The sequence below is a fragment of the Hyperoodon ampullatus genome (assembly GCF_949752795.1).
Source record: "Hyperoodon ampullatus genome assembly, chromosome: 9".
Classification (NCBI taxonomy): domain Eukaryota; kingdom Metazoa; phylum Chordata; class Mammalia; order Artiodactyla; family Ziphiidae; genus Hyperoodon; species Hyperoodon ampullatus.
Window position 1 is genome coordinate 93,456,023 of NC_136922.1, and position 24,778 is coordinate 93,480,800.

Here is a 24,778-nt window from a genome sequence, read left to right on the forward strand (position 1 = left end):
ATATGGAGGAAAAATGAGTATACCCCAGCGTTCATTTCCAGAGGGGGTTCCTCCTTTTCAAAAGGGGTAGAGATGGCAGTGATGGTCAGAGTGACAGACGGAACTAGTCCTGAGGGCGGCTCATCCGTGATTGGCTCTGTCTTGATGGTTGTTGATGGAAAGTCTGTAGACAGGTACCATTTCTCACTCTCCACTTCATCTGTGGGAAAAAGATAAGCACACATGTGAATCTGTTCAGGGCATCAGGTATAAGTAAAACAAATGGCACTGACCTTTCTCCTCAAAAAAAAAAACTCCAACAAAGAATTATTGTGAGTAGAATAAAAGGAAATAAAATGAGGATGTGAGAGAGGAGATAAATGGATGAAGAAATGAATGACAAAGTGAGAATCTATACTTGCATTCACTTGAGTGTAAGGATGCCTAAAGCAACTCTGGAAGGATACATATAAAAGAAAGAAACTAGGCTCTCTGGGCAGAGCAGGAAGGAGACTAGGTGGATGGGGAATAGGATAGGAGAGAGAATTTCAATGTGTAGTGTTTTATACTTTTTGGTTTTCAAACCAATTAATATATTATCTAGAAAGAAAGAAAGAAAAGAAAAAGAAAGAAAGAAATGCATTTAAAAATAAGAAGGAAAGAAGCGAATGGTTGACAACCAGGGTCTCAGGAAACAGGACTGGAGACAGGTCTCTGTCCTTCTCCCCAGTGGATGGTTATTTGTTTTCTTCTTTTTCTTCTCACTCCCCATCATTGGTCCTAGTCTGCTTCTCTACAGCGCCACTTATGCCTTACACCTGACCTAGACTTCCAGAATTTTACTTAGCCCTCTAGGAAACTTCAGAGTTTGTAACAGACATCTGCCCTTTGCTGAAATGGATGAAATGCTCATCCAGAGGAAAGGGCGGCATCTTGCCAAGTCTGGTCTTGGCTTGCCTCTGGCTTTCGTGACGATCACGGGCCTGGGGATCACAACAAAGCAATAGCACCGAACAGACAGAAGCACCTCCATCACTCAGTGACATTCTCCTGGGAGCCTGCACGGTACCCTGCATTTCTTACCAAGTTACATCAGAGCAGGTACCTCAGCATAGCCCTGGGAAAGGAGGGAGGAGGGCAGGAAAGGGAACAACATCAAGAAGGCTGCAAACAGGTGCAGAACAAGAGAAAACAAGTCAGAGATTCCCAAAGTCAGCATTCCTCACCTTTACCAGTTTTACTAAAACAAGACTAAAATAAAGCAAAGATATGCTCCCTTGCTTTATGAAAACGTTTAAACACACACACACACACACAAAACACACACACACACACACACACACACACACACACCAGGTGCTTCATGAACTATTACTGTCCAGGGGAGCAAAGTCATTCACATTATGAATTATTTTACACTCAAGAATTGGGCTCAACTTTTCTTATGAAAATGTACATGAACATCATTCAGAACTGTCAAGAGGGCAGTGAAGAGTGGGCACGGAAGCTAAAAACTAAAGTTCGCAATTGTTAAGGTTGTATTTCTTTCTTTTTTTTTTTTTGCAGTACGCAGGCCTCTCACTGTTGTGGCCTCTCCTGTTGAGGAGCACAGGCTCTGGACGCGCAGGCTCAGCGGCCATGGCTCACAGGCCCAGCCGCTCTGCGGCATGTGGGATCTTCCCGGACTGGGGCACGAACCCATGTCCCCTGCACCGGCAGGCGGACTCTCAACCACTGCACCACCAGGGAAGGTTGTATTTCATAAGCAACTTCCTTCAAACACAGGGAAAGGTTAGATTCACATGCACCATGGAAAATAATTTTCCCCCAAATCCAATTTCTAACTGACTCAATTAATTATTCCAGCCCCAATTTATTTCCTGAGGTCAAATAAAGACGGGCAAGACTTAGGTTGGTTGAAGGTGTTTGCTTTTAGAGCTGGTTCTATGGAGCTGCTGAGTGCTACGGGGTGATGGAGGATTTCCATCATTCCCGGGGTGTGCGCCACATCCTGGCCGAGCGGGAGGGGCAGGTAACAAAGGTCCTTTTGAAGGCAGCCAGAGGATGGAGACCACACTGTACTTGATGCAGAACCCTGCTGGGCAGATGGGCCCCCCCAGCTCAGCTTGGGGAAGCAACTGGATGAGGAACCAAACGAAGCACCTAACACCACTCCCAGAATGAGCTGAGGCATGAGGTCTCTGCCACCTGTAAGGAAGACACGCTTAGGACAGATGTCAGGAGGGGCTGGAGAGACAGAGAGCACAGATCACATTTTCTCCACTCAGCAATGATGTGTTCATACCTCTGCCTTGTCAGCACTTACAGCCTGTCCACACTGAGCAATATTTACCCCTAGCAGAGACTGGAAGAGAGATAGTAAGATGAAATATAGTCTCAGTATATATTAAAATTAACAGTTAAGGAGGCATCCCTGAGGAAAAGGTCACATGCAATTACCAGGAAATGGTGAGATAAGGCCAGATCCCATGGCTGTGTGGTTACAATTACTGTGATGAAACATAATTCACAAGGCACAATAGGTAAAAATAAATACAAAAAGCAAATACAAAATTACAAGCAAAATAGAGGCAGGTAATGAAATTAGTTCTTCCAATCTGGCTAAACCATTCTCAAAGCACACACATTCATAAAATAGGTCAAGATAGTTTATATTCTTTTTTTGTTTGTTTTTTGTTTGTTTTTTTGTGGTACGCGGGCCTCTCACTGCTGTGGCCTCTCCTGTTGCGGAGCACAGGCTCTGGACACGCAGGCTCAGCGGCCATGGCTCACAGGCCCAGCCACTCTGCGGCATGTGGGATCTTCCCGGACCGGGGCACGAACACGTGTCCCCTGCATCGGCAGGCGGACTCTCAACCACTGCACCACCAGGGAAGCCCAAGATAGTTTATATTCTTCACGCTCAGTGTCCTACACCCCTATTTTAAAATTTTTTATATAATCTTTGCTGTATCAGAGATGGACACTGAAGGACAAATAATGATATGTGAACTATGAAACAAAACTTCCCCTGAACTCTTGCAAGAGAAAAGCCCAAGGAAGCTGCCTCTCCTACCCTGAACCTTTTGGGGACAAACAACTGGTGTTGCCTTCATGCTTCCATTTCAGTACAGCAATTTATTACTCTACCTTGAAAGATGTTTTTTGAATTAGAAAGAAGTTTAAGGCCATCAACCTCAGATATGTGTTTTTATAGATGAGGAAACTAACATGCAGGCCTAAATCACACAGCAAATATGTGGTAGAATCCAGATCTCCCAATCCATCAAAGAAACAGCTAAACATGTAGATAAAGATGTGTGCACAGGGACTTCCCTGGTGGTCCAGTGGTAAAGAATCTGCCTTACAATACAGGGGATGTGGGTTTGATCCCTGGTCAGGGAAATAAGATCCCACGTGCCGCGAGGCAACTAAGCCAGCACGCCACAACTACTTAGCTTGCATGCCTCGACTAGAGAGCCTGTGTGCCACAAACTACAGAGCCCACGCACTCGGGAACCTGCGCACCTCAAATACAGAGCCCATGTGCCCTGAAGCCTGCGTGCCAGAACTAGAGAGAAGCCCTGTGCCACAACAAAGAGCCTGTGTGCTGCAACTAAGACCCAATGCGGCCAAAAATAAAATAAAATAAATAAATATTTTTTTAAAAAGATGTGTGCACAAATATGCTCACTGCAGCATTATTTATAATCACAAAACACTGAAAGTCACCAAAAGAGTAAAAAGGCAAAGTGAATGAATTAGGGTACATCCATATAATGGAAATATTGTGCAGCCAGTAATGTTACATGTTTAAACCCTTTTTAATAACAAGGCAAAGAGTTATGATAGAATATTAAGGAAAAAACCTGAATATAAATGTATGTACTATTAATGAAGAAACTGATAGGAAAAAAAGACTGAAAGGAAATAGGTCAAAATAGTAAAAATATCTCTGGAGAATAATTCAGAACATGAGTGACTTTTTTTTTCTCTAGTTTCATACTATTTCTAAATTTCCTATACTGGGAATATATTGTCCCTGGATGATCACACATGGACATGGCCTGCTTCTGCCTGTTCTGCCTCATATTTTATGATGGTAAATTATTAGGTAGAAGCCTTAGTGGGTCAAGTGGCCCATTTAGAGTCCCTTGACTTAATAAGAGTCAATGAGTACCTTAATATATGTTATAAATTGCATAACTGGCTCCAGTTCTTCAGTTGTCCCTCTATCCCTGTCCTTTGCCATGTAATTTTGCAGTGCCCTCCCACTGGGGACTAATCCCTACCCTGGGATTGGCCACATGACTGGCTTTGGCCAAAGGATGTTAGCTTTGTAACACAAGAAAAGTCTTGAAATGCACTTGTACAACTGAACTTACACACTTGTACCTTTGCCATCACACTTATGAGAAGGATGTGCCAGGACAATCTACTGATCCCAGAAGGAGGACAGACACATACATCAGAGTTGCTCCCAGATGAGCCTGGCCAAGATCAGCTAACTCTCAGCCTTAGACATGTGAGCGAATCTAGCTGAAATCAGCAAAATCACCCAGCTGCCCCTGACCCTCCACGCCTAAATCAGCCCACCTCCAGCCAAGGCACAGACAGGTGAACACTAACAACAAATGATGGTTGTCAAAGCTAATGAGTTTAGCGGTGATTTGTTATGCAGGAATACAGCTGGCTGATACAATACAGCTGCATGTATATACAAGAAATTAAATCCATTCCATCAGAACCTATGGCAACAAATAGTTACACCTTGTTCCCATAATAATTCCTCTAAACCACCAACTGTGAACCATATCAATAAATATTTGTAGATTGACTGATTTGATCTACCAATTATATAATAAAATAAATGATTTCAGTTGAAGAAAGTTAGCCAGAAGTTTGGTGAGAACATTCCAGTGGCGGTTGAAATTAGAGAAAAAAGCTTTCATTCTGAACTACTAGGTATTGGCTTGTACTCTGTCCCTCAGTGGAAATAAAGACCAAATTGGAGAAAACAAAATGACAAATGTAACCTGTGAGGTAGGGGGTTAACAAAGGATAAAGGGAAAGGGAATCAGCAGAATATGTTACAATTTTTCTACGTGACCTTATTTTTGTAGTTTTATTTCATTGGCAAAAGATCAGCAGAGCACCATGGCTTAGAACTTAGATGGTTGAGTTATTGATAAAACTACAAAAACGGGGCTTCCCTGGTGGCGCAGTGGTTGAGAGTCCACCTGAGGATGCAGGGGACACGGGTTCGTGCCCTGGTCCGGGAGGATCCCACATGCTGCAGAGCGGCTGGGCCCGTGAGCCACGGCCACTGAGCCTGCGCGTCCGGAGCCTGTGCTCCGCAACGGGAGAGGCCACAACAGTGAGAGGCCCGCGTACCGCAAAAAAAAAAAAAAACAACTACAAAAACAAGATTCAGTATACACTCTATATACTGTCCAATTTCTAATACTTGAAGCTCAGATAGTGAGTGAAATTTTTTTTTTTGTAAATTGTGTCTATATGCCTTTTAAGTTTCATTTCAGAAGGAAAACACCACCCAATAAGGTCAGTAGTGCACTGTGGGGAGTAAGAAGCACAACCAGCATATCATCTGATTTTATTTAAACAGCTTCCTGGGCTTCCCTGGTGGCACAGTGGTTAAGAGTCCACCTGCCAATGCAGGGAACACGGGTTGGAGCCCTGGTCCGGGAGGATCCCACATGCCATGGAGCAACTAGGCCCATGCGCCACAGCTACTGAGCCTGCGCTCTAGAGCCCACGAGCCACAACTGCTGAGCCCGCGTGTCACAACTACTGAAGCCCGCACACAGAGAGCCCATGCTCCGCAGCAGGAGATGCCACTGTAACGAGAAGCCTGCACACCGTAACAAAGAGTAGCCCTGGCTCGCTGCAACTAGAGAAAGCCTGTGCACAGCAACAAAGACCCAACACAGCCAAAAGTAAATAAATAAAATAACTTTATAAAAAAATAAAAAATGTAATAAAATAAACAGCTCCCTATCAAAGGTCAGACTCGAGTGGCAAATTTCCTCGGCATCACCACTTAGCTGTCAGCAAGAAAATAAAAACAAGCCACTGTCTCGTGGCAATGAGTCCTTCATATCCAAGGATGAAATGGAGCAGCTATGAGCAATGGGGCTAGATGCTGAGATTACCAAGATAGCAGCTAAAAACTCCACAAACCAAAGCCAACATAGAGGCAACACCAAAATGCAGGTCCTCAATCACTTCCATATGTGCTGCGTAAACAATGGCACTGAATAGATACTGATTCCTGGGAAGGGGGAAAAAAGAGATTAAACTCTAAATTGGGAGTAGGTAGTATCTTTATAAATATGTTTTATATATGTGTGTGTGTTTTATATATATATATACACATACACTCATATACATATGTATATATGGTGTGTCTGTGTACTTTTAAAAAGAGAAATCACATAGGACAAATACCACTTACATGATATACACATATATGTACCCATTAGCTATTTATATAATATGTCTAAAGTAAAAAGGAAATTTTTGTAAATTAAAGAAGTATGCCTCATCTAATCCCTTCAGCATTTGATAACTGTGTTTGCCCTTTGAAAAATTTCAAAGGAGCTGGCAAATCTTGGCCGATTTTTGATGTAAACACCTCTTAAAGGAAAATGCTAAGGCTGGGTTCTGGAGGCTAGGAGAGGGGCAGGAATGCAGTTGAATATGTCAGAATCATATTAAGCTGTAGCCCACCGCATGTTCAGACAGAAGGTAGGCGCCTGCCTGCCCAGGGTCCCCTCCCTGAGTGCCTGGACCCTGAAATCACCTCCAGTGGTGAGTGGCATGAAGAAGTGTTGAAAATAGTAAAAATAGCAAACACTGAACTGTGAGTGTTTACTATGTGCTAAGCATTATTCCAAGTGCTTTAGATATATATTAATTAACTTAATCCTAAGAGTGACCCTGGAAGGCATGTACTATGATTACCCCCATTTTATAGACAAGGACACTAAGGGATTAACTCCCTCACCCTACGTTACCCAGCTGGTATACGGCCAACCTAGGATCCACACCGAGGCAAACCAGACCCACAGCCCTGCTCCTGGCCCCTCTAGCATACTGCTTTGCAAGAGATCAATGATGAAACAGACCTCTAGTCAAAAGTGAGTATTCTTCAATTAATGTTATTTTGAGCCCATAATTAGCCACTACAAAAGGTACAATATTGGTTCTTTCTAAACTTCTCACCTTCGTTTATATGGACTCCTAATCCAATGTTCCTGAGGTTAAGAATTCCAGTTTAACACCAGCAAATAATAGCTAAAATGTTCTGAGAGCTCACTGTGTGCCAGGCACCGTTCTAAATGTCTTCACGTACTTATACAGGTTTCTGTGATTGATGCGATTTCTCTTGTACACCTCCCTCACTCCATGCTTTCTGTGATTGTGCTTACAGAACCTCTTTCCCTTACTCTGGTGTTCATATTGTGGCCAGTTGATAAACTATGTATTTAATTATGTGGTAATTTACATAGGGCAATAATAACAAGAGCTAATATGTATTTAGTGTTTACTAATTGCCAGGCGCTGTTATAAATGCTTAATACATACTAACTCATTTACTCCCCCCAACAACAGCACAAGGTTAAGTATTATTACTATTATTCCCATTTTAAAGATCAGGAAACGGCTTCCCTGGTGGCACAGTGGTTGAGAGTCCACATGCTGATGCAGGGGACATGGGTTCGTGCCCCAGTCTGGGAAGATCCCACATGCCGCGGAGCGGCTGGGCCCGTGAGCCATGGCCACTGAGCCTGCGTGTCCGGAGCCTGTGCTCCGCGACAGGAGAGGCCACAACAGTGAGAGGCCTGAGTACTGCAAAAAAAAAAAAAAAAAAAAAAAGATCAGGAAAGAAACACAAGAGTTGAGCCACTTGCCCAAGATCACACCATTAGTAAGTGGCTGAGCCCAGATTCCAATTCAGGCAAATTGATTCCAGAGATGAATCACTATACTCCATCCGTGTTCTGCATTTGACATCTCAGGTCTTCCCATAGGATACTGTGTTTAAAGTATTCATTGAATAAATATCTGTGGAGCAAATGACTGATTTCAAAAGATTTACTTAGCATATACATGCAAAAAACCCTTGTGTATACATTTCTTTTCCTTCATGAAAATTAATGACTCTTACCCATGAATAGAGTAAGTTTAACGCTAGATAGCTGTACATATTGCTTTCTTATACCATTCTAGCATTGCAATGGCCAGGCAAACGAAGAAGTCATTATTTCACTTCTAAAAGTGGGGAAAGCATGAATAGCAAAAAAGCATACACCACTAGCCCAGGCTTCAGACTCGGAAAGGAAGGCTGTTCCTCTGCTTGTCTACCCCAAGCACATCAGGTTCTTTCTGTAGCGCATCCATGTCAGGGGACCCAGCTACTCTCTGTAGGTAGATGACAGACACATCTGCCTTTTTTTTACCCTAGAATCTACCCCTCTAAGACAGCTCAGACCCATTATCTTGTCAGCTCAGACCAACAGCTCTAATCAAATGTGATGAAGATATAGCTATTTATCATCTCTCTGTGACTTTTTTCCCCCGTTGCGGAGCACAGGCTCCGGACGCGCAGGCCCAGCGGCCATGGCTCACGGGCCCAGTCGCTCCGCGGCATGTGGGATCTTCCCAGACCGGGGCATGAACCCGCGTCCCCTGCATCGGCAGGCGGACTCCCAACCACTGTGCCACCAGGGAAGCCCTCTCTGTGACTTTCTTTCCCAGATCCCACGGCCTTGGAATATTTCAACATCAAGAGGTCTTCCCACTGCAAACAGGAAACCTAAGTCACCCATGACTCATCTCTGCCCTTTATTCAGCATACCCGATGGTGTGCTAATCCTGCTTTGGGTTTCATCTAATCCTTTCAAAATCCATGTCTTCTTTGCCATGGATGGCACACGCCTTTCCACTTCTCCCTGCATTGCTATATCCATGCACACCTTCCCTGCTCTGGCATCATCAGCCACGAGACATCATTTTCTTCTTCTAGTCTCCAAAAAAAAAACACCATCCCACTTTCCTAAGGCCTTGTTTCCCATTAAATGCTGAGTCTCCGCCTTCCATCAGGCTACCTCATACCAGCAGCATCTGTTCATGCTTAGCTCACAGAGTATTGTTTTCATTCCCACCTATGAAAACAGCTCCTTAAACTTAGGATATCCACACCAAGCTAATGTCTTACCCTACTCCTCTAGAAGTCTAACCAGGCTAACCTGAAGGAAGATGATTATTATTTATGTGCTGGTCCCTCTCTAGACCTGGAAGAGCCACAGTTATAGTCCTTTATTCCACCCAAAATAAAGTTACCTTGACTTGTGCATGGTGCCAGTAGACCACTTATGTATTAATATATTTTATGCTGAGTCTGTTGATATTCTATATTATTTCCAACTTGGTTCTTATATCATCTTGGAGGATAGGGGCCATGTCTAGTTCTCTCTGAACAGCCTTCATCCAGCACTACTAAGTTTCTTCTTTAGGAAGAAGACTGAAATTAACTAACAAAGCAAATGAATACCTAGCATCCCAATTTAATTACAAAGGAACATGACCAAAATAGAGTAACTCATGAAGATACCCTCCAGGTGGTGAGGTGCAAGACTTGGTCATTCACATATAAGCTTTTTATTCTTCAATCTACTTGGAAGCTTCTGCTTATCTCTTTATAACCTCTTTACTTTTTTTTTTTTAAAGAACAGAAAACCCTGCTTAGCAGCCTTAATCATGGGCAGAAATGAACGAGCTGAATGTAGGGTGTCTTTCTGGTGGTTCTGAAGGTTGAGCCCACATTCCTAGGACTGGCTCCTGTGGTTGCCAAACGATGTGAAGTTCTTTAACTCAAGTGTTTCAGAGAAGTCTACAGTCAAATTCAGCCCTGAAGACAGATGATTCCTGTGTAATCTTAGACTAGTGTTTCTCAACCTTCTTTTGGTCACAGACTCTTTTGAGGATCTAAAAAAAGTTATAAATGTTCTCAGCAGGAAAACTGACAAATGGTGACAGTCCAAAATTTTGCATATAATTTTAGGGGTCTACAGTCCATCTGAAGAACATGATACACTAACAGGATGAGAACACCTACATTTGCCCAATATAGTTGGCCTGGGGTTCAAGGAGGGAGGAAGAGGGAAAAGAAAGAGTGAGCAAAGAAAGAACAAGGAAGGAAGGAAGAAGGGAAAGAAAGAAGGATGATGGTGGGAGAGAGAAAGAGAGGAGAAAAGGGAGTAAGAGGGAGGGAAAAAAGAGAAATCCAGTAAACTGAGAGAGCGTCTGTACTTGAACTGTTTAGCTTATCACTTTGTTTCAGGCTTGGAATCAGTTACAGAAGAATTGCATTTAATCTCAGTAAAACTGGACAAGAAGATTAGAATCATTGGCATCCTGAGATATAATGAAATACTATCCATCACTAGAAACAAGAAATCCTAGTTTTGCTTAAGCTGTTTAAACAATGCAAAAGATGAAGAATAGTAAATTTAATGCAAACAGGATTTTTTTTTTTTTTTTTTTTTGCGGTACGCGGGCCTCTCACTGTTGTGGCCTCTCCCGTTGCGGAGCACAGGCTCCGGACGCGCAGGCTCAGCAGCCATGGCTCACGGGCCCAGCCGCTCTGCGGCATGTGGGATCTTCCCGGACCAGGGCATGAACCTGTGCCCCCTGCATTGGCAGGCAGACTCTCAACCACTGCGCCACCAGGGAAGCCCCAAACAGGGATTTTTAAATGCTGCCCATTTATGCGTTGCCTAAAGAACTATCATCCTCCTCGATCAGGAAGGCAATCTTCTTAAGAGAGCACTGACTCCAGAGGGATCTTTGTGAATTAATCCTCCCGTAAGGTGGATGCAAATTGGGGTTCAAATGAATCAAATAAGTCTGTTCCCAAACATTTGTATACCCACAGAAAAACAACTGAAGCCAGGAACTCGACAAAGCATTCCTGGGCAAGTTCCTCATCCATTCATGCACACTGCCTACCTTTGATTTCACACATCCCAAATGGTTCCTATCCGTGTTCATTATCCCCTACTTATAAAAGTGCTTTTGCTGGGACTTCCCTGGCGGTGCAGTGGTTAAGACTCCGTGCTTCCACTGCAGCGGGCACGGGTTCGATCCCTTGTTGGGGAACTAAGATCCTGCATGCTGTGTGGCTAGAAAAAAACAAAAGCTGGCATAGAAAGCTTTTACTCAGAGAGAAACTGGTACTTAACAAAGATGAACTGTGGATCAGAAACTCTCTGCAAAATATATCTGACCCACTGTACCTATTCTCAGCAAATTACCAGCATGGCCTATTGCAGTGTTGACTTAAAAAGTTGCACATGGGCTTCCCTGGTGGCGCAGTGGTTGAGAGTCCGCCTGCCGATGCAGGGGACACGGGTTCGTGCCCCGGTCTGGGAGGATCCCACATGCCGCGGAGCGGCTTGGCCCATGAGCCATGGCCATTGAGCCTGCGTGTCCGGAGCCTGTGCTCTGCAACGGGAGAGGCCACAACAGTGAGAGGCCCACATACCGCAAAAAAAAAAAAAAAAAAAAAAAAAAAAAAGTTGCACAACCTATAAGTTGAGAATTATGTTTCATTCGGTGGACTTTCTGAGGACTTAAGCCTGGAAAAGAGCCTCTCCAGTAGCTCTGAGGGACTGCTCCGAAGAGGTGAGGGAGGAGCCAGGATATACAGGACTTTTTGCAACAAAAACCAGGTAGTCGGAACATCAAAAGATTACTGTTTATTGAAGAAAACTGGACACCTCCAGGAAATGAATTTAGCATTTTTCTCTGTGTGGGAAGATGCAAGAGTCTGGGCTTATTGAAATCATTCCTTTGATATGCACCAGAACTCTCTAGGGCCAGGATCGTGCTTTTTTCCATACTGAATCCTCTCGGGGTGCACAGTCTGGCTGACGGCTTGATGGCCACAACATCTTTTGTTTATTGATATGATACGGCAAGCGACACATTCTTTGTGCACAGCAGTATAGCACCTCTAAACAGAAGAAGGGGCCAGATGGGGGGAAAGGAATGGTGTGTGCTTTGGTCTAACGATAAGACAGCTTCCTGGAAAAGATTGACTGATCATTTCTCCCCACACTAAGCTATCAGTATAGCTGGCACCTGTGAGTTCCTTTATGCTGCATTTATACTGATTAGCATTAAAAAGCAAAGAAATAGTGTTATCAGGAAGAGAAAGGGACCCTCAACTTTTGGAAACCTGCTTATTTGCAAACATTTTAGTCGGGGCCTTGGTTTAGAAGAATCAGTGTCCTAGCCCTCTGCCCACTATGTGCTTCCCTCCAACCATCACCAATGTTTCAATTCTACTCAATGATTTAGGGCCCAAACAAAATTCTGCCTTGTTCATGCAATTCTTCCTGTGATCTTCACTGGGCGTACACTCTGTCTTCCGAACTTCTAGTTTCTTTTCCTCTTGGGACACTGCTCATATTCGGTCTGATCAAGTATTGGGGTACAAGGCATTTTCCCTAGAGTCTGGGTGTAAGTTTTACCATCGTTGTCTCACCAGTATCTACGACAGTGCTTGACACACAGTAGGTGTTCAACAAACACGGAAGTGAAGGGGAAAGTTGCCCAGATTGTTTAGGCCAGCTCTAATCTGCATAGTCTAGAAACAAGGCTGCTGAACAGCTGACTAGCGCCACAGATGATAACAATATAGGTATTGATATATTGTTATCACACTCCTGACACAGGGCCTCTGCGCTTGCCTTTTCCTCTGCCTAGAAGCCTCTTAGACCTACACCTAGTTCTTTCCCTCATCTGCTGATCTTTGCTCAAATACTACCTTCAAAGAAAGGCCTTCCCTTTCTATCCTATTTAAAATCTCAACTCCCCCACTGCTATGGTTTGAACGTTTTTGTCCTCCCAAATTCATATGCTGAAATCTTAATGCCCGAAGTGATGGTAATAGGAGGTGGGGCCTTGGGGAGGTGATTAGGTCATGAGGGTGAAGCCCTCTGTAATGAAATTCGTGCCCTTATAAAAGAGACCCCACAGAGCTCCCCAGCTCCTTCCACCATGTGAGAACACAATGAGAAGTCTGCAACCAGAGAAGGTTCTTCCCCAACCATGCTGACACCCTGATCTCAGACTTCCGGCCTCCAGAACTGTGAGAAATATATTTCTGTTGTTTATAAGCCACCCAGTCTGTGGTATTTTGTTATGGCAACTTGAATGGATTAAGAAACTCCCCCCTCCTCCAACATCTCCCTAATTTTTTTTCTGATTTATTTTTCTGTATATCACTGATCACCATCGAATACATATATATAGTTTACTTCTTTACTTTTTCTTATTTCCTATTCCCCCCTCACATCCTAGAATATAAACTCCATGAAGCAAAGATCTTTATAAATTGTGTTCAGTCTTTATCCCCCAGTGCTTAGGATAGCCGGTGGCAGATTAAGCACAAAGTAGGTGCTCAGTGAATAGCTAAGGAATAAATTTTTTAAATGAATCACAAAACACCTGTAAAATACATACCTCTACCTGGCACTGTGCTTGATCCTGCACAAGACAACTGCTAGAAGCCAGGAAACTGTAACCTGATCAAGTACCTGCAGCCCAGTGTGTCTGCACAGTGATGGGGCACGCAGAGCAGGTGTCTCCCCTGATGTATCACCAAAGGCTGGGAACATGCTTCTTTCAGTCTCCTATACCTTCTCCCTTAACAACTCAAGAACCACTAGGAGAATGAATGGCTACACTGTAAGGCACTGATAACATGTGATAAAGGAGTTCAGACATGGAAGAAGCCAGTTTATAGACATCACTGTGAGAAGAAGTGTGGTGGTCAGCTTCTAAGACATCCCCCCAGTGATCCTGTTTTTCTGGCATTCCCATCCTTGTATGGTCCCCAGACACAAGGAATCAGGACTCACCTGTGTGACTGACAGAATAACTTCCACAGCTGGGTCAGAAAAAGTATTTTAGCTCCTGCCATGGTGTCTTGGCTCTCTCACTCTTTGGAAAGCGCCTATGCTCACCACTACACCACCAACGTATCCCTCACTCTTTGGGAAGCCAGCTCCCATGCTGTGGTGATACTCAAGCAGCGCCATGGAGAGGAACTGATTCACCAGCATCAACTTGCCAGCTATGTAATGGAACCACCTTAGAAGCAGATCTTCTAATCCTGGATAAGTCTTCAGATAACTGCAGCCTCAGCCAACATCCAATTTCAACCTCATGAGAGAACCTGAACCATGTGGACAAAGAATGCCACCTGCCATATCAGCAAACAAAGGATGTTGTAGCCATCAAGCCCTTAGCCACTGCATCTGTCCCCAGCTGTGCACCCTGAGGGGATTCAGGATGGGAAAGGACAAGATACTGGCCTTAGATAGTTAAGGTGCATATCAGAGGAATGATTTCAATGAGCCCAGACACTTGCATCTTCCTATACAGAGAAAAATGGTAAATTCACTAACTTGAGATGTCTGGGTTTTTTTAATTAACAGTAATCTTTTGATGTTCTGACTACCTGGTTTTTGTTGCAAAAACTCCTATATATCCTGGCTCCTCCCTCACCTCTTCCGAGCAGTCCCTCAGAGCTATCTGAGAAGCTGCTTCCCCGGCTTAAGTCCTCAGAAATTCCGCCAAATAAAAAAACATAATTCTCAACTTTTAGGTTGTGCATTTTTTTTTCAGTCAACAAACAGAACCCCCTAAGTGAGCCAGTCCTGAATTCCTGATCCACAGAAATCATGAGAGGTAATGAATGATTACTACTGCTTTAAGCCACGAATTTTGGGAGATCTGTTACACAGCAGTAGATAACTAATACAAGAGGTATTAGAAATGACTTCCACAAAGGAAGTAGGGCTTGAAATAGAGACATCAAAGGAATTGTAGGAATAACAGAGGCAAAGCAGTAAAGAGAATACAGGGAAAACCATGAGCAAATGCAGATACAAATATTAAACAGAAACCATACCCACATAGAACCTGAGGATTGGAAACAAATCTTAAAGGTCAATTTAGTCCAACCTTTCATCTAGTGCTAGAGTCTACTTTAAAAATAAAACAACTAAGGCAGGGACTGCATGAACTTATCTAAGCTAAAACCCCGAAGAAGGCTGAGTCCTTACAGTGGTCCTCTGTGTAATGATAAAATGAGGAGTATGTAGTCATAACAGAGACCATATTCCTGCATTTGAACTGAGGTCATTCCTGGAAGTGATTTAATAAGAAATTGAGGGGGAAGGAAGATGGAGTACCGAGGAGGGGAGAAGAAAGACAAAAAGGAGGAGAAGCAGAAGAAACAGAAGCAGGAGAAGGAGGAAAAGAAGGGGATCAGGAAGAAGAACAATAACAACTCTACAACAACAGAAGATGAAAGAGGAAACACTGATTTATTGAAATGCTGTGTGGTGGGCACTGTCCTAAGTTCTTTAAACACATCATCTCATTTTACCCTCAAAACAGCTCCACATCCTCAAATTATTTTAGCTCTACTTCTTCCCTTCCTTCCCAGGAGTCTTCCCCTTACCCTGTTCTCCAGATTTGAGGTAGAGAAAGTGGACAAACCACAGAGAGGAAGGATTAAATCATCATGCATCTGACCTCTTGTCAGGAAAAATCTGAGAATACAGTTAAGGCTCCAGAGGGTCCAATCAAGAAAGAATCCACCCACAGATTCAGGTCCTTCCCTTCACTGAGGATATAAGGCCAGATTTCCTGGGCTGCTGGTCAGCAAACTTCTAATCAAAGGAAGAATAGATCTGAGATGGGAAAGAAAAAACCTAGAGCATTCTCTGTCCCAAGATATGATGTTTTACTGATCCCAGAGTTGGTTCTTTTAGAGGCCAGTAGTAGACCTAAGAACCCCAACTGGAGGAGGGATTCCTCCACAAAGCTAATAGCCTATTTGTGAAGTTGATAGGAAGCATTTGCCTTTGACCCAAAGAAGCAGGAGAGAGCTTGTTCTGTAGGTAGCCACTTCACAAGATGTTGCCATGTGTACAGTAGTACAGAAAGGGAGGGGGACATCCAGGTCAAGCCAGAGGACATCAAGTTAGTGACCATCCCCCACTCTTTTCATCCTCCTGGGAGAAGAGAGCATATGTCAAACTAGTATTAGAGAATATAGTTTTCAAAACTTAACTCAAGATACTAAAATAGCTGATTATACTTCTAGGAAAACAAACATAGAAAATTAAATTTTAAAAGTATACATACAGCCTATACCAATTCAAGGCCTATGGATTAATAGTCAAAACATCTGAACATCTCTAAGGCCAGGAAAACTAAACCTTTAACACACACCATACTAATGGCATTGATAATGGACATGAAAGGGTAACCAATGAAAAAAGTCATAGGAATGCTAGCCAAGATCTCCTATACATGGGGTCAATGAAACATGCTGAAAATAGGTTAAGAGGATGCCCAAGAAGTGTTTACGGAAAGAATGGTCACAAAAATGACTTCTCAGAAAAAAAAATGGCATGACCTCTGAAACAATGGATGTACTGGAATTATCAACCAGATAGGCCAACTTGATTTACAAAAGGATGCTTTGCTGCCCAGTCCACAGGGTCAGAGAAAGCAATTAGTACCATTCAGCTCTAGCAAATTTCCAGAGTACACAGTCTCAGGTAGAGAGAGGTATTCTGTGCCTCTTTGCATTTCCCCATGGCCCAAGCACAAGGCCACACACAGCAGATATGTGGCTGAAGGGGGCGCTAATGATAACACACACTCCACACCCTCAAGGAGGTCAGAGCCAAAGGTGCCGAGGTCCCAGCTGCTTCCCCTGCTCTGGGTTTACCATCATTGAAGCTGTCACTGGCGGTGACATGGGCGAACGGTGACTGGGCCCGAGGCTCCTCACACAGGGAGTAGCTGTGCTCGGCCTGAATGAGAGGCGCCGGGGACGTTGGGGACGGCTCTACCTCCATCGACACACTCTTCTCTGAGAGGAAAGGGTCGTTCAGGAGCTGGCCCAAGACGTTCTGGGAAAACTCATCCAACAGCTCCGAGAAGTGCTACAAGAAACAAAGGAGGAAGGACTCAGTTTCTCTTAACCATGATCTGACATTTACACACATGTTCTAAAGCAAAAATATCATCCACTGCTTCAGATGAAGTCCCTTATACACAATGTCCAGTTATCTGTTGCTGTGTAGCAAACCACCCCAAAGAGTAGTGGCTTACGACAGGCAAGAGTTATTATCTCTCACCACTCTGTGGGTTGGCTGGGTGGATGTGCTGATTTCACCTGGGTTCACTGACAGAGGCACAATGAGCTGGAAGACTGGAGAGGGCTGGGCTGGGACACTGGACGCCTGGGCCTTTTTCTCAAAGAGGCTCTAGCAGGCTGGGAGTCCTCATAGGATGGTAGAGATGTTCCCAGAGGGAGAAAACCAAAGCTGCATGGCCTCAGAGGTCACACATCATCACCCGCTCCACATTCTTCAGGTCAAGGCAAGTGACAACGCCAGCCCAGATTCATGGGGTGGGAAAATAGACACCACCTCTTGACCAGAGGAACTGCAAAATCACATCGCAGGCAAGTGTAAACAGGATGGCATGACTCACTCAGGGCCAGAGTATATTAAAAATAATTATAATATAATTTAATTTAAAATTTCACTTGATACCAGCTGTTGGAGCCACTTCTACCTTCTTAATGTTCCCTGAGTCACAGACCAACAGGTGTCATCCTTATTGATTAAACTTTAGGGACACCTCTGGTATAGAAAGGAAGTTAGGAAAGCAGGTACAGCAATAAGAGAACTGATTGCAAATGGTGATGCTTGGGGTAGACAATGAAAACTCTTGGGATTTGCAGAGCAACTAAGTCCTACCATTGAACTGAAGTGTCAGTGAAGGTGTTATGAAAATGAATGCAGCTTAGGGAAGGGGGGGCAGATGGTAACCCTAAGGTTAGAGCTCTAATATTAGGATAGCTATAGGGCAGAACTTCTGCTTTTGTAAAGGAGAGAAGCAGACAACAGAGAGGAGGCCTTGCAGGCTAGGTCCTTAAAGCAGAGTTAGATTGCTGGGTTTCACCAATAGCACAAACATGAGAAATGGCTGCATCTCATCAGGACAGAATGCAGAGAAGCCACAGGCCTTGGGCACATCCTAATAGGCATGGGTCATCTGTGAGAACAAGACAGGGTGGTTGGGAGAGGGTTCTCTGTATACAAACATATTTAGAACTGAAAGGTCCTTAGAAGCATCTAAGGCAAGAATTCCCAGATGCCAACTGTCTGCATCATAATCACCAGAAGAATTTTGTTGTAGTTGCTTTATAATGGAATATTTCAAGCATTCAGAAAAATTAGAGAGAATAGAACCATGAATAATTATGTATTGATTCCTTTTTTAAAAAATCTTACTTTTCCACATTGTTAATGCAACTTTTTTTCTTTACTCTTTCTTTCTTTCTTAAAAAATAAAACATGAAGCTCCTATCCAAGCCCCTTCTTTCCTCTCAGAGTTAACTACTACCCTGAACTTGGTGTTTATTTTTCCCATCTAGGACTTTACACTTTTACTACATAAGTATGTTTCTATTACAAACATATGGACTTTTTTAAACTTTAAGTAAACAGCACCATACTTCACACCTCCTCTGCAAGTTTCTTCTTGCAAAAAAATTTTTAGGCTTATTCATGTTTACATGTGTAGCTCTATTTCATTCAGTTAAATTTCTGAATTGTATTACATTGTACTTATCCATTTCCTCTTGAGGGACATTTAAAGATTTTTTATATATATGCTATTGTAATAAACATTATTGAACATAAAGGGAAATTTTAAAACATACAAATCCTATGACCCATCTTCAGAGCTTTTGACTTAGTAGGTCAAAGACAACCATATAAAAACCACCACTACCACCTGTGATTCTAATGTTCACGTCAGTTTTTCAACCATTGAAGGTTGACCCCATCTCCACTCACCACCTCTCTCCCTACACCACTTTACAACTAAGTCCCTGGAAGTTTACAAAGTCACTGGAAGTTTACAAAGTCCCTAGAAGTTTGGACATGCTCAAGGTCAGAGAAAGATTCATGGATTTTGCAGCCATCATGTGCTAAACTTTAGATAGGTCCTGTGGATATAAAATAATAAAGAAGAAGACAGAAAAAACCCTGCCTTCCTTGAGCTGATCATCTAGACCCGTGCTTTTCAAACTTTTATGTGCATATGAATCACCTGGGGATCTTAAGGCATAGATGCTGATTCACAAATCTAGGTGGGCCCGAGATTCTGCATTACTAATCAGCTCCCAGGTAACGCTGCTGGCCCATGGACCGGACTTTGCATGTCAAGGAGTGGAACAGCTTCAAGGCTAAGACTAGGATGCAGGTTTCCTGACTCTGATAACCTGAAGCCAGGGTCTGATTTTCTAAGCGGCTCCCCAAAGACAAATTTACTGGTTACCTGAGGGTGAATATTCTGCAAGCGTTTGATGGAATTCTTTTCAAGACCAAAATTAAGGAAACAAGAAGAGAAATAAATGACACAATGTAAAATGCAAAAGCAAGACTTGAACTCACAATCCCTGCATTCCCAAGCCACAATTCTGTCCCTGTGCTGCAGTGTCAGCCCTTGCCAGCTATGCTGGCCCATCTAAGCCTCTGGAATCCTGAGGCAAGGCTCTCTTTGATTGCTGGTGCTTTCCTATGGAAGTTGGCCATGCTGGGCTACTCTGCTGACACCATTTTCTTCCTCCTGAGCAGCACTAATGAATGTTTTCATGAACATCCCCTGGATAACCAATAATAAACCTTCTCTAGCTCTGCTAACCATCCCTGACCTCCCCTTACTTTGGATTTTGTAGTGATTATCATGTCACCAAACAATTTAGTCCTAAATGACAGGGAGTCCTGAAGAACTCATGGTTGTTAAAAAGTGCATTATGACAACCTTCCCTCTGGAAAAAGAAGCTCCTCAGAAGAAGGGAACAACTGTGCTTAACCACCACCCACACCAAGGAACTCAACAAAGTGGTGAGCACTGAGAAGGTCCCAGAGAGACTCTTGTGTGTCTTTGGGGTCCCAAGGATACGCCCAACTTGTCCCAACCAGACACTGTGACTCAGCCCAGCAAATTAGCTCCAGCTGGGTCTCTTTGGCAGCTATGGGCTCTGGGGCTCAGCAGACAGGTCAAGCTCCCACTGCCTGTGCAGGAACCAGGCCAGAATCAGACCATCTTTAATGCCAGTGAGAGAGGGGCATATGGTCTTGGAGGCCGAAGACCAGAGAAAGGAGCAAAGTGAGCCTCAGAGAGGGAGGCTTTCTGCCTACAAACACTTGAGCAAAGGACTACTCGTGTAGAAGTTCAAGGGCTATGAATCAGTTGAATTCTTTCAAAGACATGGCATAATAGCATTTTACCGTTCTGCCTAAGAGTTTCATCAAGCTTTATGGGTTTATAATACTTTCACAGCTTTCCCCTCAACCAATGATCACATCAGTCCTGGGAAGCTGGTTTAAACCCACTGTCCAAGGTCTCAGTCACCTACTGTTTGAGCTTCGCCTTGAACACAGATCCTCTTATTGCAAATTTACCGAACTTTCCCCACATTATTTCTCCTAGGAAAGAAGTATCCGAGCTTTACAATCCAACGGCTTGGGGAAGTTCTAACCAGGATGAAAACACGATGCTGATGCTGATCATTAATGAAGATGTTGATAGGATCAGGTGGTAGGCTCATCTGATGGACTTAGTGCTTGACATATTAGATTTTCAGAAAATGAGCTAAGTGCTTTGCTATAAGGTAGGCATGTCTCCTTGTATAGATGAGAAAACTGGGGCTCAGGGTGGTCAGGTACGTTGCCTAAGGTTGGAGATGCATAACTGAATTAATATTCCATCCCAAGGCTAGCCAGTTCCAAAGCCCATGCACTTTCTACCACGGAATGCTCCATCATTTAAGTCAGCCTCTGAAGCTGACATGTAGTAGAGACTGGATTTTAAAAAACAAAAGACAGACTCACTGACAGCCCATCCACTCATCCATTATGAACACACAGTCCTCACATTTGAAGTGTAGAAATGTGTCAGGGGTTTATTAGATGGAGAGGCTCCTGGTATCACTTCCACGGGGCATCAGCAATGAGAACAGAAATATTTTCTTGCCCTTTGAGCGTGGTTCTGCCAAAGGGTTCAAAGCCACATCACAGACTCTCCAGTTGGAAGAAACTTCCTGTCGAGGTTAAACCTCTATCTCATGACATGAATGTTCCTCATCTCCTCAGTGAATATGGTGTGGTCTCATGACATGAATATTCCTCATCTCCTCAGTGAAGACGCATGCAACTTCCTTTATGAACCCTTTTCAAGGTCTGTCTCTCCATTACTGAAGACTTGGCATTTAACCTCCTTCAACCTGGCCCCAACCATCCTGTGAAGTCTTGTCCCCCTTTATTCTTTTTTTTTTTTAAGATTTTTTTTGATGTGGACCATTTTTTTAAATGATTTATTTTTGTTTTTATTGTTTAATATTCCTTAAGAATGTGATGGTCCTACTGTACTTTTCTCTATTTTTATTTCAATTTTCTCTATAGTTTATTAATAAGTCAAAAGAAATTTTTTTTTTAAAAAAAGAGAAGCATAATAAACCTTTTCCTTCTCCTAGTTCCTGGGTCTTTTTTTTTTTTTTTCCACATACACACACACTGTATTTTATTTTTACAAGAGATAAATAGACTGACACCAACCATTGTAAATGGATGACCACAACAGAAGCAACAGTGATTGCAATTACCAAACACAAAACACACTCATACTATGTCATAATATTCACATTCAGTCCGGTAATCCTCCACTGTTACAGCTCCTTTACTTTGCAGTGAAAATTGATTTGTATATTTTTTGCCTCTGAGTCCTTGTGGGATTTTTTTTTTAATTCAAACAGAAAGTCATAAAAATTATGAGCATCCTCATCAGTTCACTCAGTCCCATGTAATTAACTTTTTTTCATCTTGATCTTTTGTTAGCACTTTTATGAGTTCATCAGTTTTCCATTAGAGTTCTGAAAATGCTTATTGATTCAGTTCAGCAGTACAGTCAGTTACCAGAAACCTATACTTGTCAGTCTTTTCCATGAATTCCTTGAAGATGAAACCCTGTTATAGGAACATATTTCCAAAGCATCAGAGTACACCCACAACTGTCTGTAAATGACAAAAGACTTAAAAATGACCACGGTTAAAGATTTGATGAAAGTTCATAATAATGCAATTGACAAGGAAATTTAGTTATTTCTGAGATATACATTTTACAGTAATAACTAGAATTATGACTTATAACATTATACCAGAACATATAAAATTTTTAGAAATTTCATGTAATGCCAGAAACATTTATATTAACATATTTCCATACAAATAACCCAAAGAAAGTTTAGTATTAGTTGTTTTTGTTTGTTTGTTTTTTTATACTGCAGGTTATTAGTCATCAATTTTATACAATTCAGTGTATACATGTCAATCCCAATCGCCGAATTCAGCACACCACCATCCCCACCCCACCACGGTTTTCCCCTCTTGGTGTCCATACTTTTGTTCTCTACATTTGTGTCTCAACTTCTGCCCTGCAAACCGGTTCATATGTACCATTTCTCTAGGTTCCACATACATGCGTTAATATACGATATTTGTTTTTCTCTTTCTGACTTACTTCACTCTGTATGACAGTCTCTAGATCCATCAACGTCTCAACAAATGACTCAATTTTCTTCCTTTTTATGGCTGAATAATATTCCACTGTATATATGTACCACAACTTCTTTATCCATTCGTCCGTCGATGGACATTTAGGTTGCTTCCATGACCTGGCTATTGTAAATAGTGCTGCAATTACACTGGGGCGCGTGTGTCTTTTTGAATTATGGTTTTCTCTGGGTATATGCCCAGTAGTGGGATTGATTGCTGGATCATATGGTAATTCTACTTTTAGTTTTTTAAGGAACCTCCATACTGTTCTCCATAGTGGCTGTATCAATTTACTTTCCCACCAACAGTACAAGACGGTTCCCTTTTCTCCACACCCTCCCCAGCATTTGTTGTTTGTAGATTTTCTGATGATGCCCATTCTAACTGGTGTGAGGTGATACCTCATTGTAGTTTTGATTTGCATTTCTCTAATAATTAGTGATGTTGAGCAGCTTTTCATGTGCTTCTTGGCCATCTGTATGTCTTCTTTGGAGAAATGTCTATTTAGGTCTTCTGCCCATTTTGGGATTGGGTTGTTTGTTTCTTTAATATTGAGCTGCATGAGCTGTTTATATATTTTGGAGATTAATGCTATGTCCATTGATTCGTTTGTAAATATTTTCTCCCATTCTGAGGGTTGTCTTTTCGTCTTCTTTATGCTTTCCTTTGCTGTGCAAAGCTTTGAAGTTTCATTTGGTCCCATTTGTTTATTTTTGTTTTTATTTCCATTACTCTAGGAGGTGGATCAAAAAAGATCTTGCTGTGATTTATGTCAGAGTGTTCTTCCTATGTTTTCCTCTAAGAGTTTTATAGTGTCTGCTCTTACATTTAGGTCTTGAATCCATTTTGAGTTTATTTTTGTGTATGGGGTTAGGGAGTGTTCTAATTTCATTCTTTTACATGTAGCTGTCCAGCTTTCCCAGCGCCACTTATTGAAGAGACTGTCTTTTCTCCACTGTATATCTTTGCCTCCTTTGTCATAGATTAGTTGACCATAGGTGCGTGGGTTTACCTCTGGGCTTTCTATCTTGTTCCATCTATGTTTCTGTTTTTGTGCCAGTACCATATTGTCTTGATTACTGTACCTTTGTAATATAGTCTGAAGTCAGGGAGTCTGATTCCTCCAGCTCCGTATTTTTCCCTCAAGACTGCTTTGGCTATTCGGGGTCTTTTGTGTCTCCATACAAATATTAAGATGATTTGTTCTAGTTTCATAAAAACTGCCATTGGTAATTTGATAGGGATTGCATTGAATCTGTAGATTGCTTTGGGTAGTATAGTCATTTTCACAATGTTGATTCTTTCAATCCAAGGACATGCTATATCTCTCCATCTGTTGGTATCATCTTTAATTTCTTTCATCAATGTCTTATAGTTTTCTGCATACAGGTCTTTTGTCTCCCTAGGTAGGTTTATTCTTGGGTATTTTATTATTTTTGTTGCAATGGTAAATGGGAGTGTTTCCATAATTTCTCTTTCAGATTTTTCATCATTAGTGTATAGGAATGCAAGAGATTTCTGTGCATTAATTTTGTATCCTGCAACTTTACCAAATTCATTGATTAGCTCTAGTAGTTTTCTGGTGGCATTTTTAGGATTCTCTATGTATAGTACCATGTCATCTGCAAACAGTGACAGTTTTACTTATTCTTTTCCAATTTGTATTCCTTTTATTTCTTTTTCTTCTCTGATTGCCGTGGCTAGGACTTCCAAAACTATGTTGAATAATAGTGGTGAGAGTGGACATCCTTGTCTCATTCCTGATCTTACAGGAAATGTTTTCAGTTTTTCACCACTGAGAATGATGTTTGCTGTGGGTTTATCATATATGGCCTTTATTATGTTTAGGTAGAATGCCCACTTTCTGGAGAATTTTTATCATAAATTGGTGTTGAATTTTGTCAAAAGCTTTTTCTGCATCTAGTGAGATGATCATATGGTTTTTATTCTTCAATTGGTTAATATGGTGTATCACACTGATTGATTTGTGTATATTGAAGAATCCTTGCATCCCTGGGATAAATCCCACTTGATTGTGGTGTATGATCCTT

At 42.3% G+C, this 24,778-nt stretch overlaps 1 protein-coding gene across 1 annotated transcript in view; it reads right to left on the reverse strand.

Annotated features, from left to right (window-relative positions):
* Positions 1–24,778, reverse strand: part of CREB3L2 (cAMP responsive element binding protein 3 like 2) — a gene marked incomplete at both ends in the record, with an annotated part of 116,689 nt that overhangs the window by 27,518 nt on the left and 64,393 nt on the right. The window contains 2 exons of the mRNA XM_079711133.1: positions 24–199; positions 16,823–17,039. Of these exons, the coding sequence (XP_079567259.1) occupies positions 24–199; positions 16,823–17,039 (393 nt within the window). The remainder of the gene's footprint in view (positions 1–23; positions 200–16,822; positions 17,040–24,778) is intronic.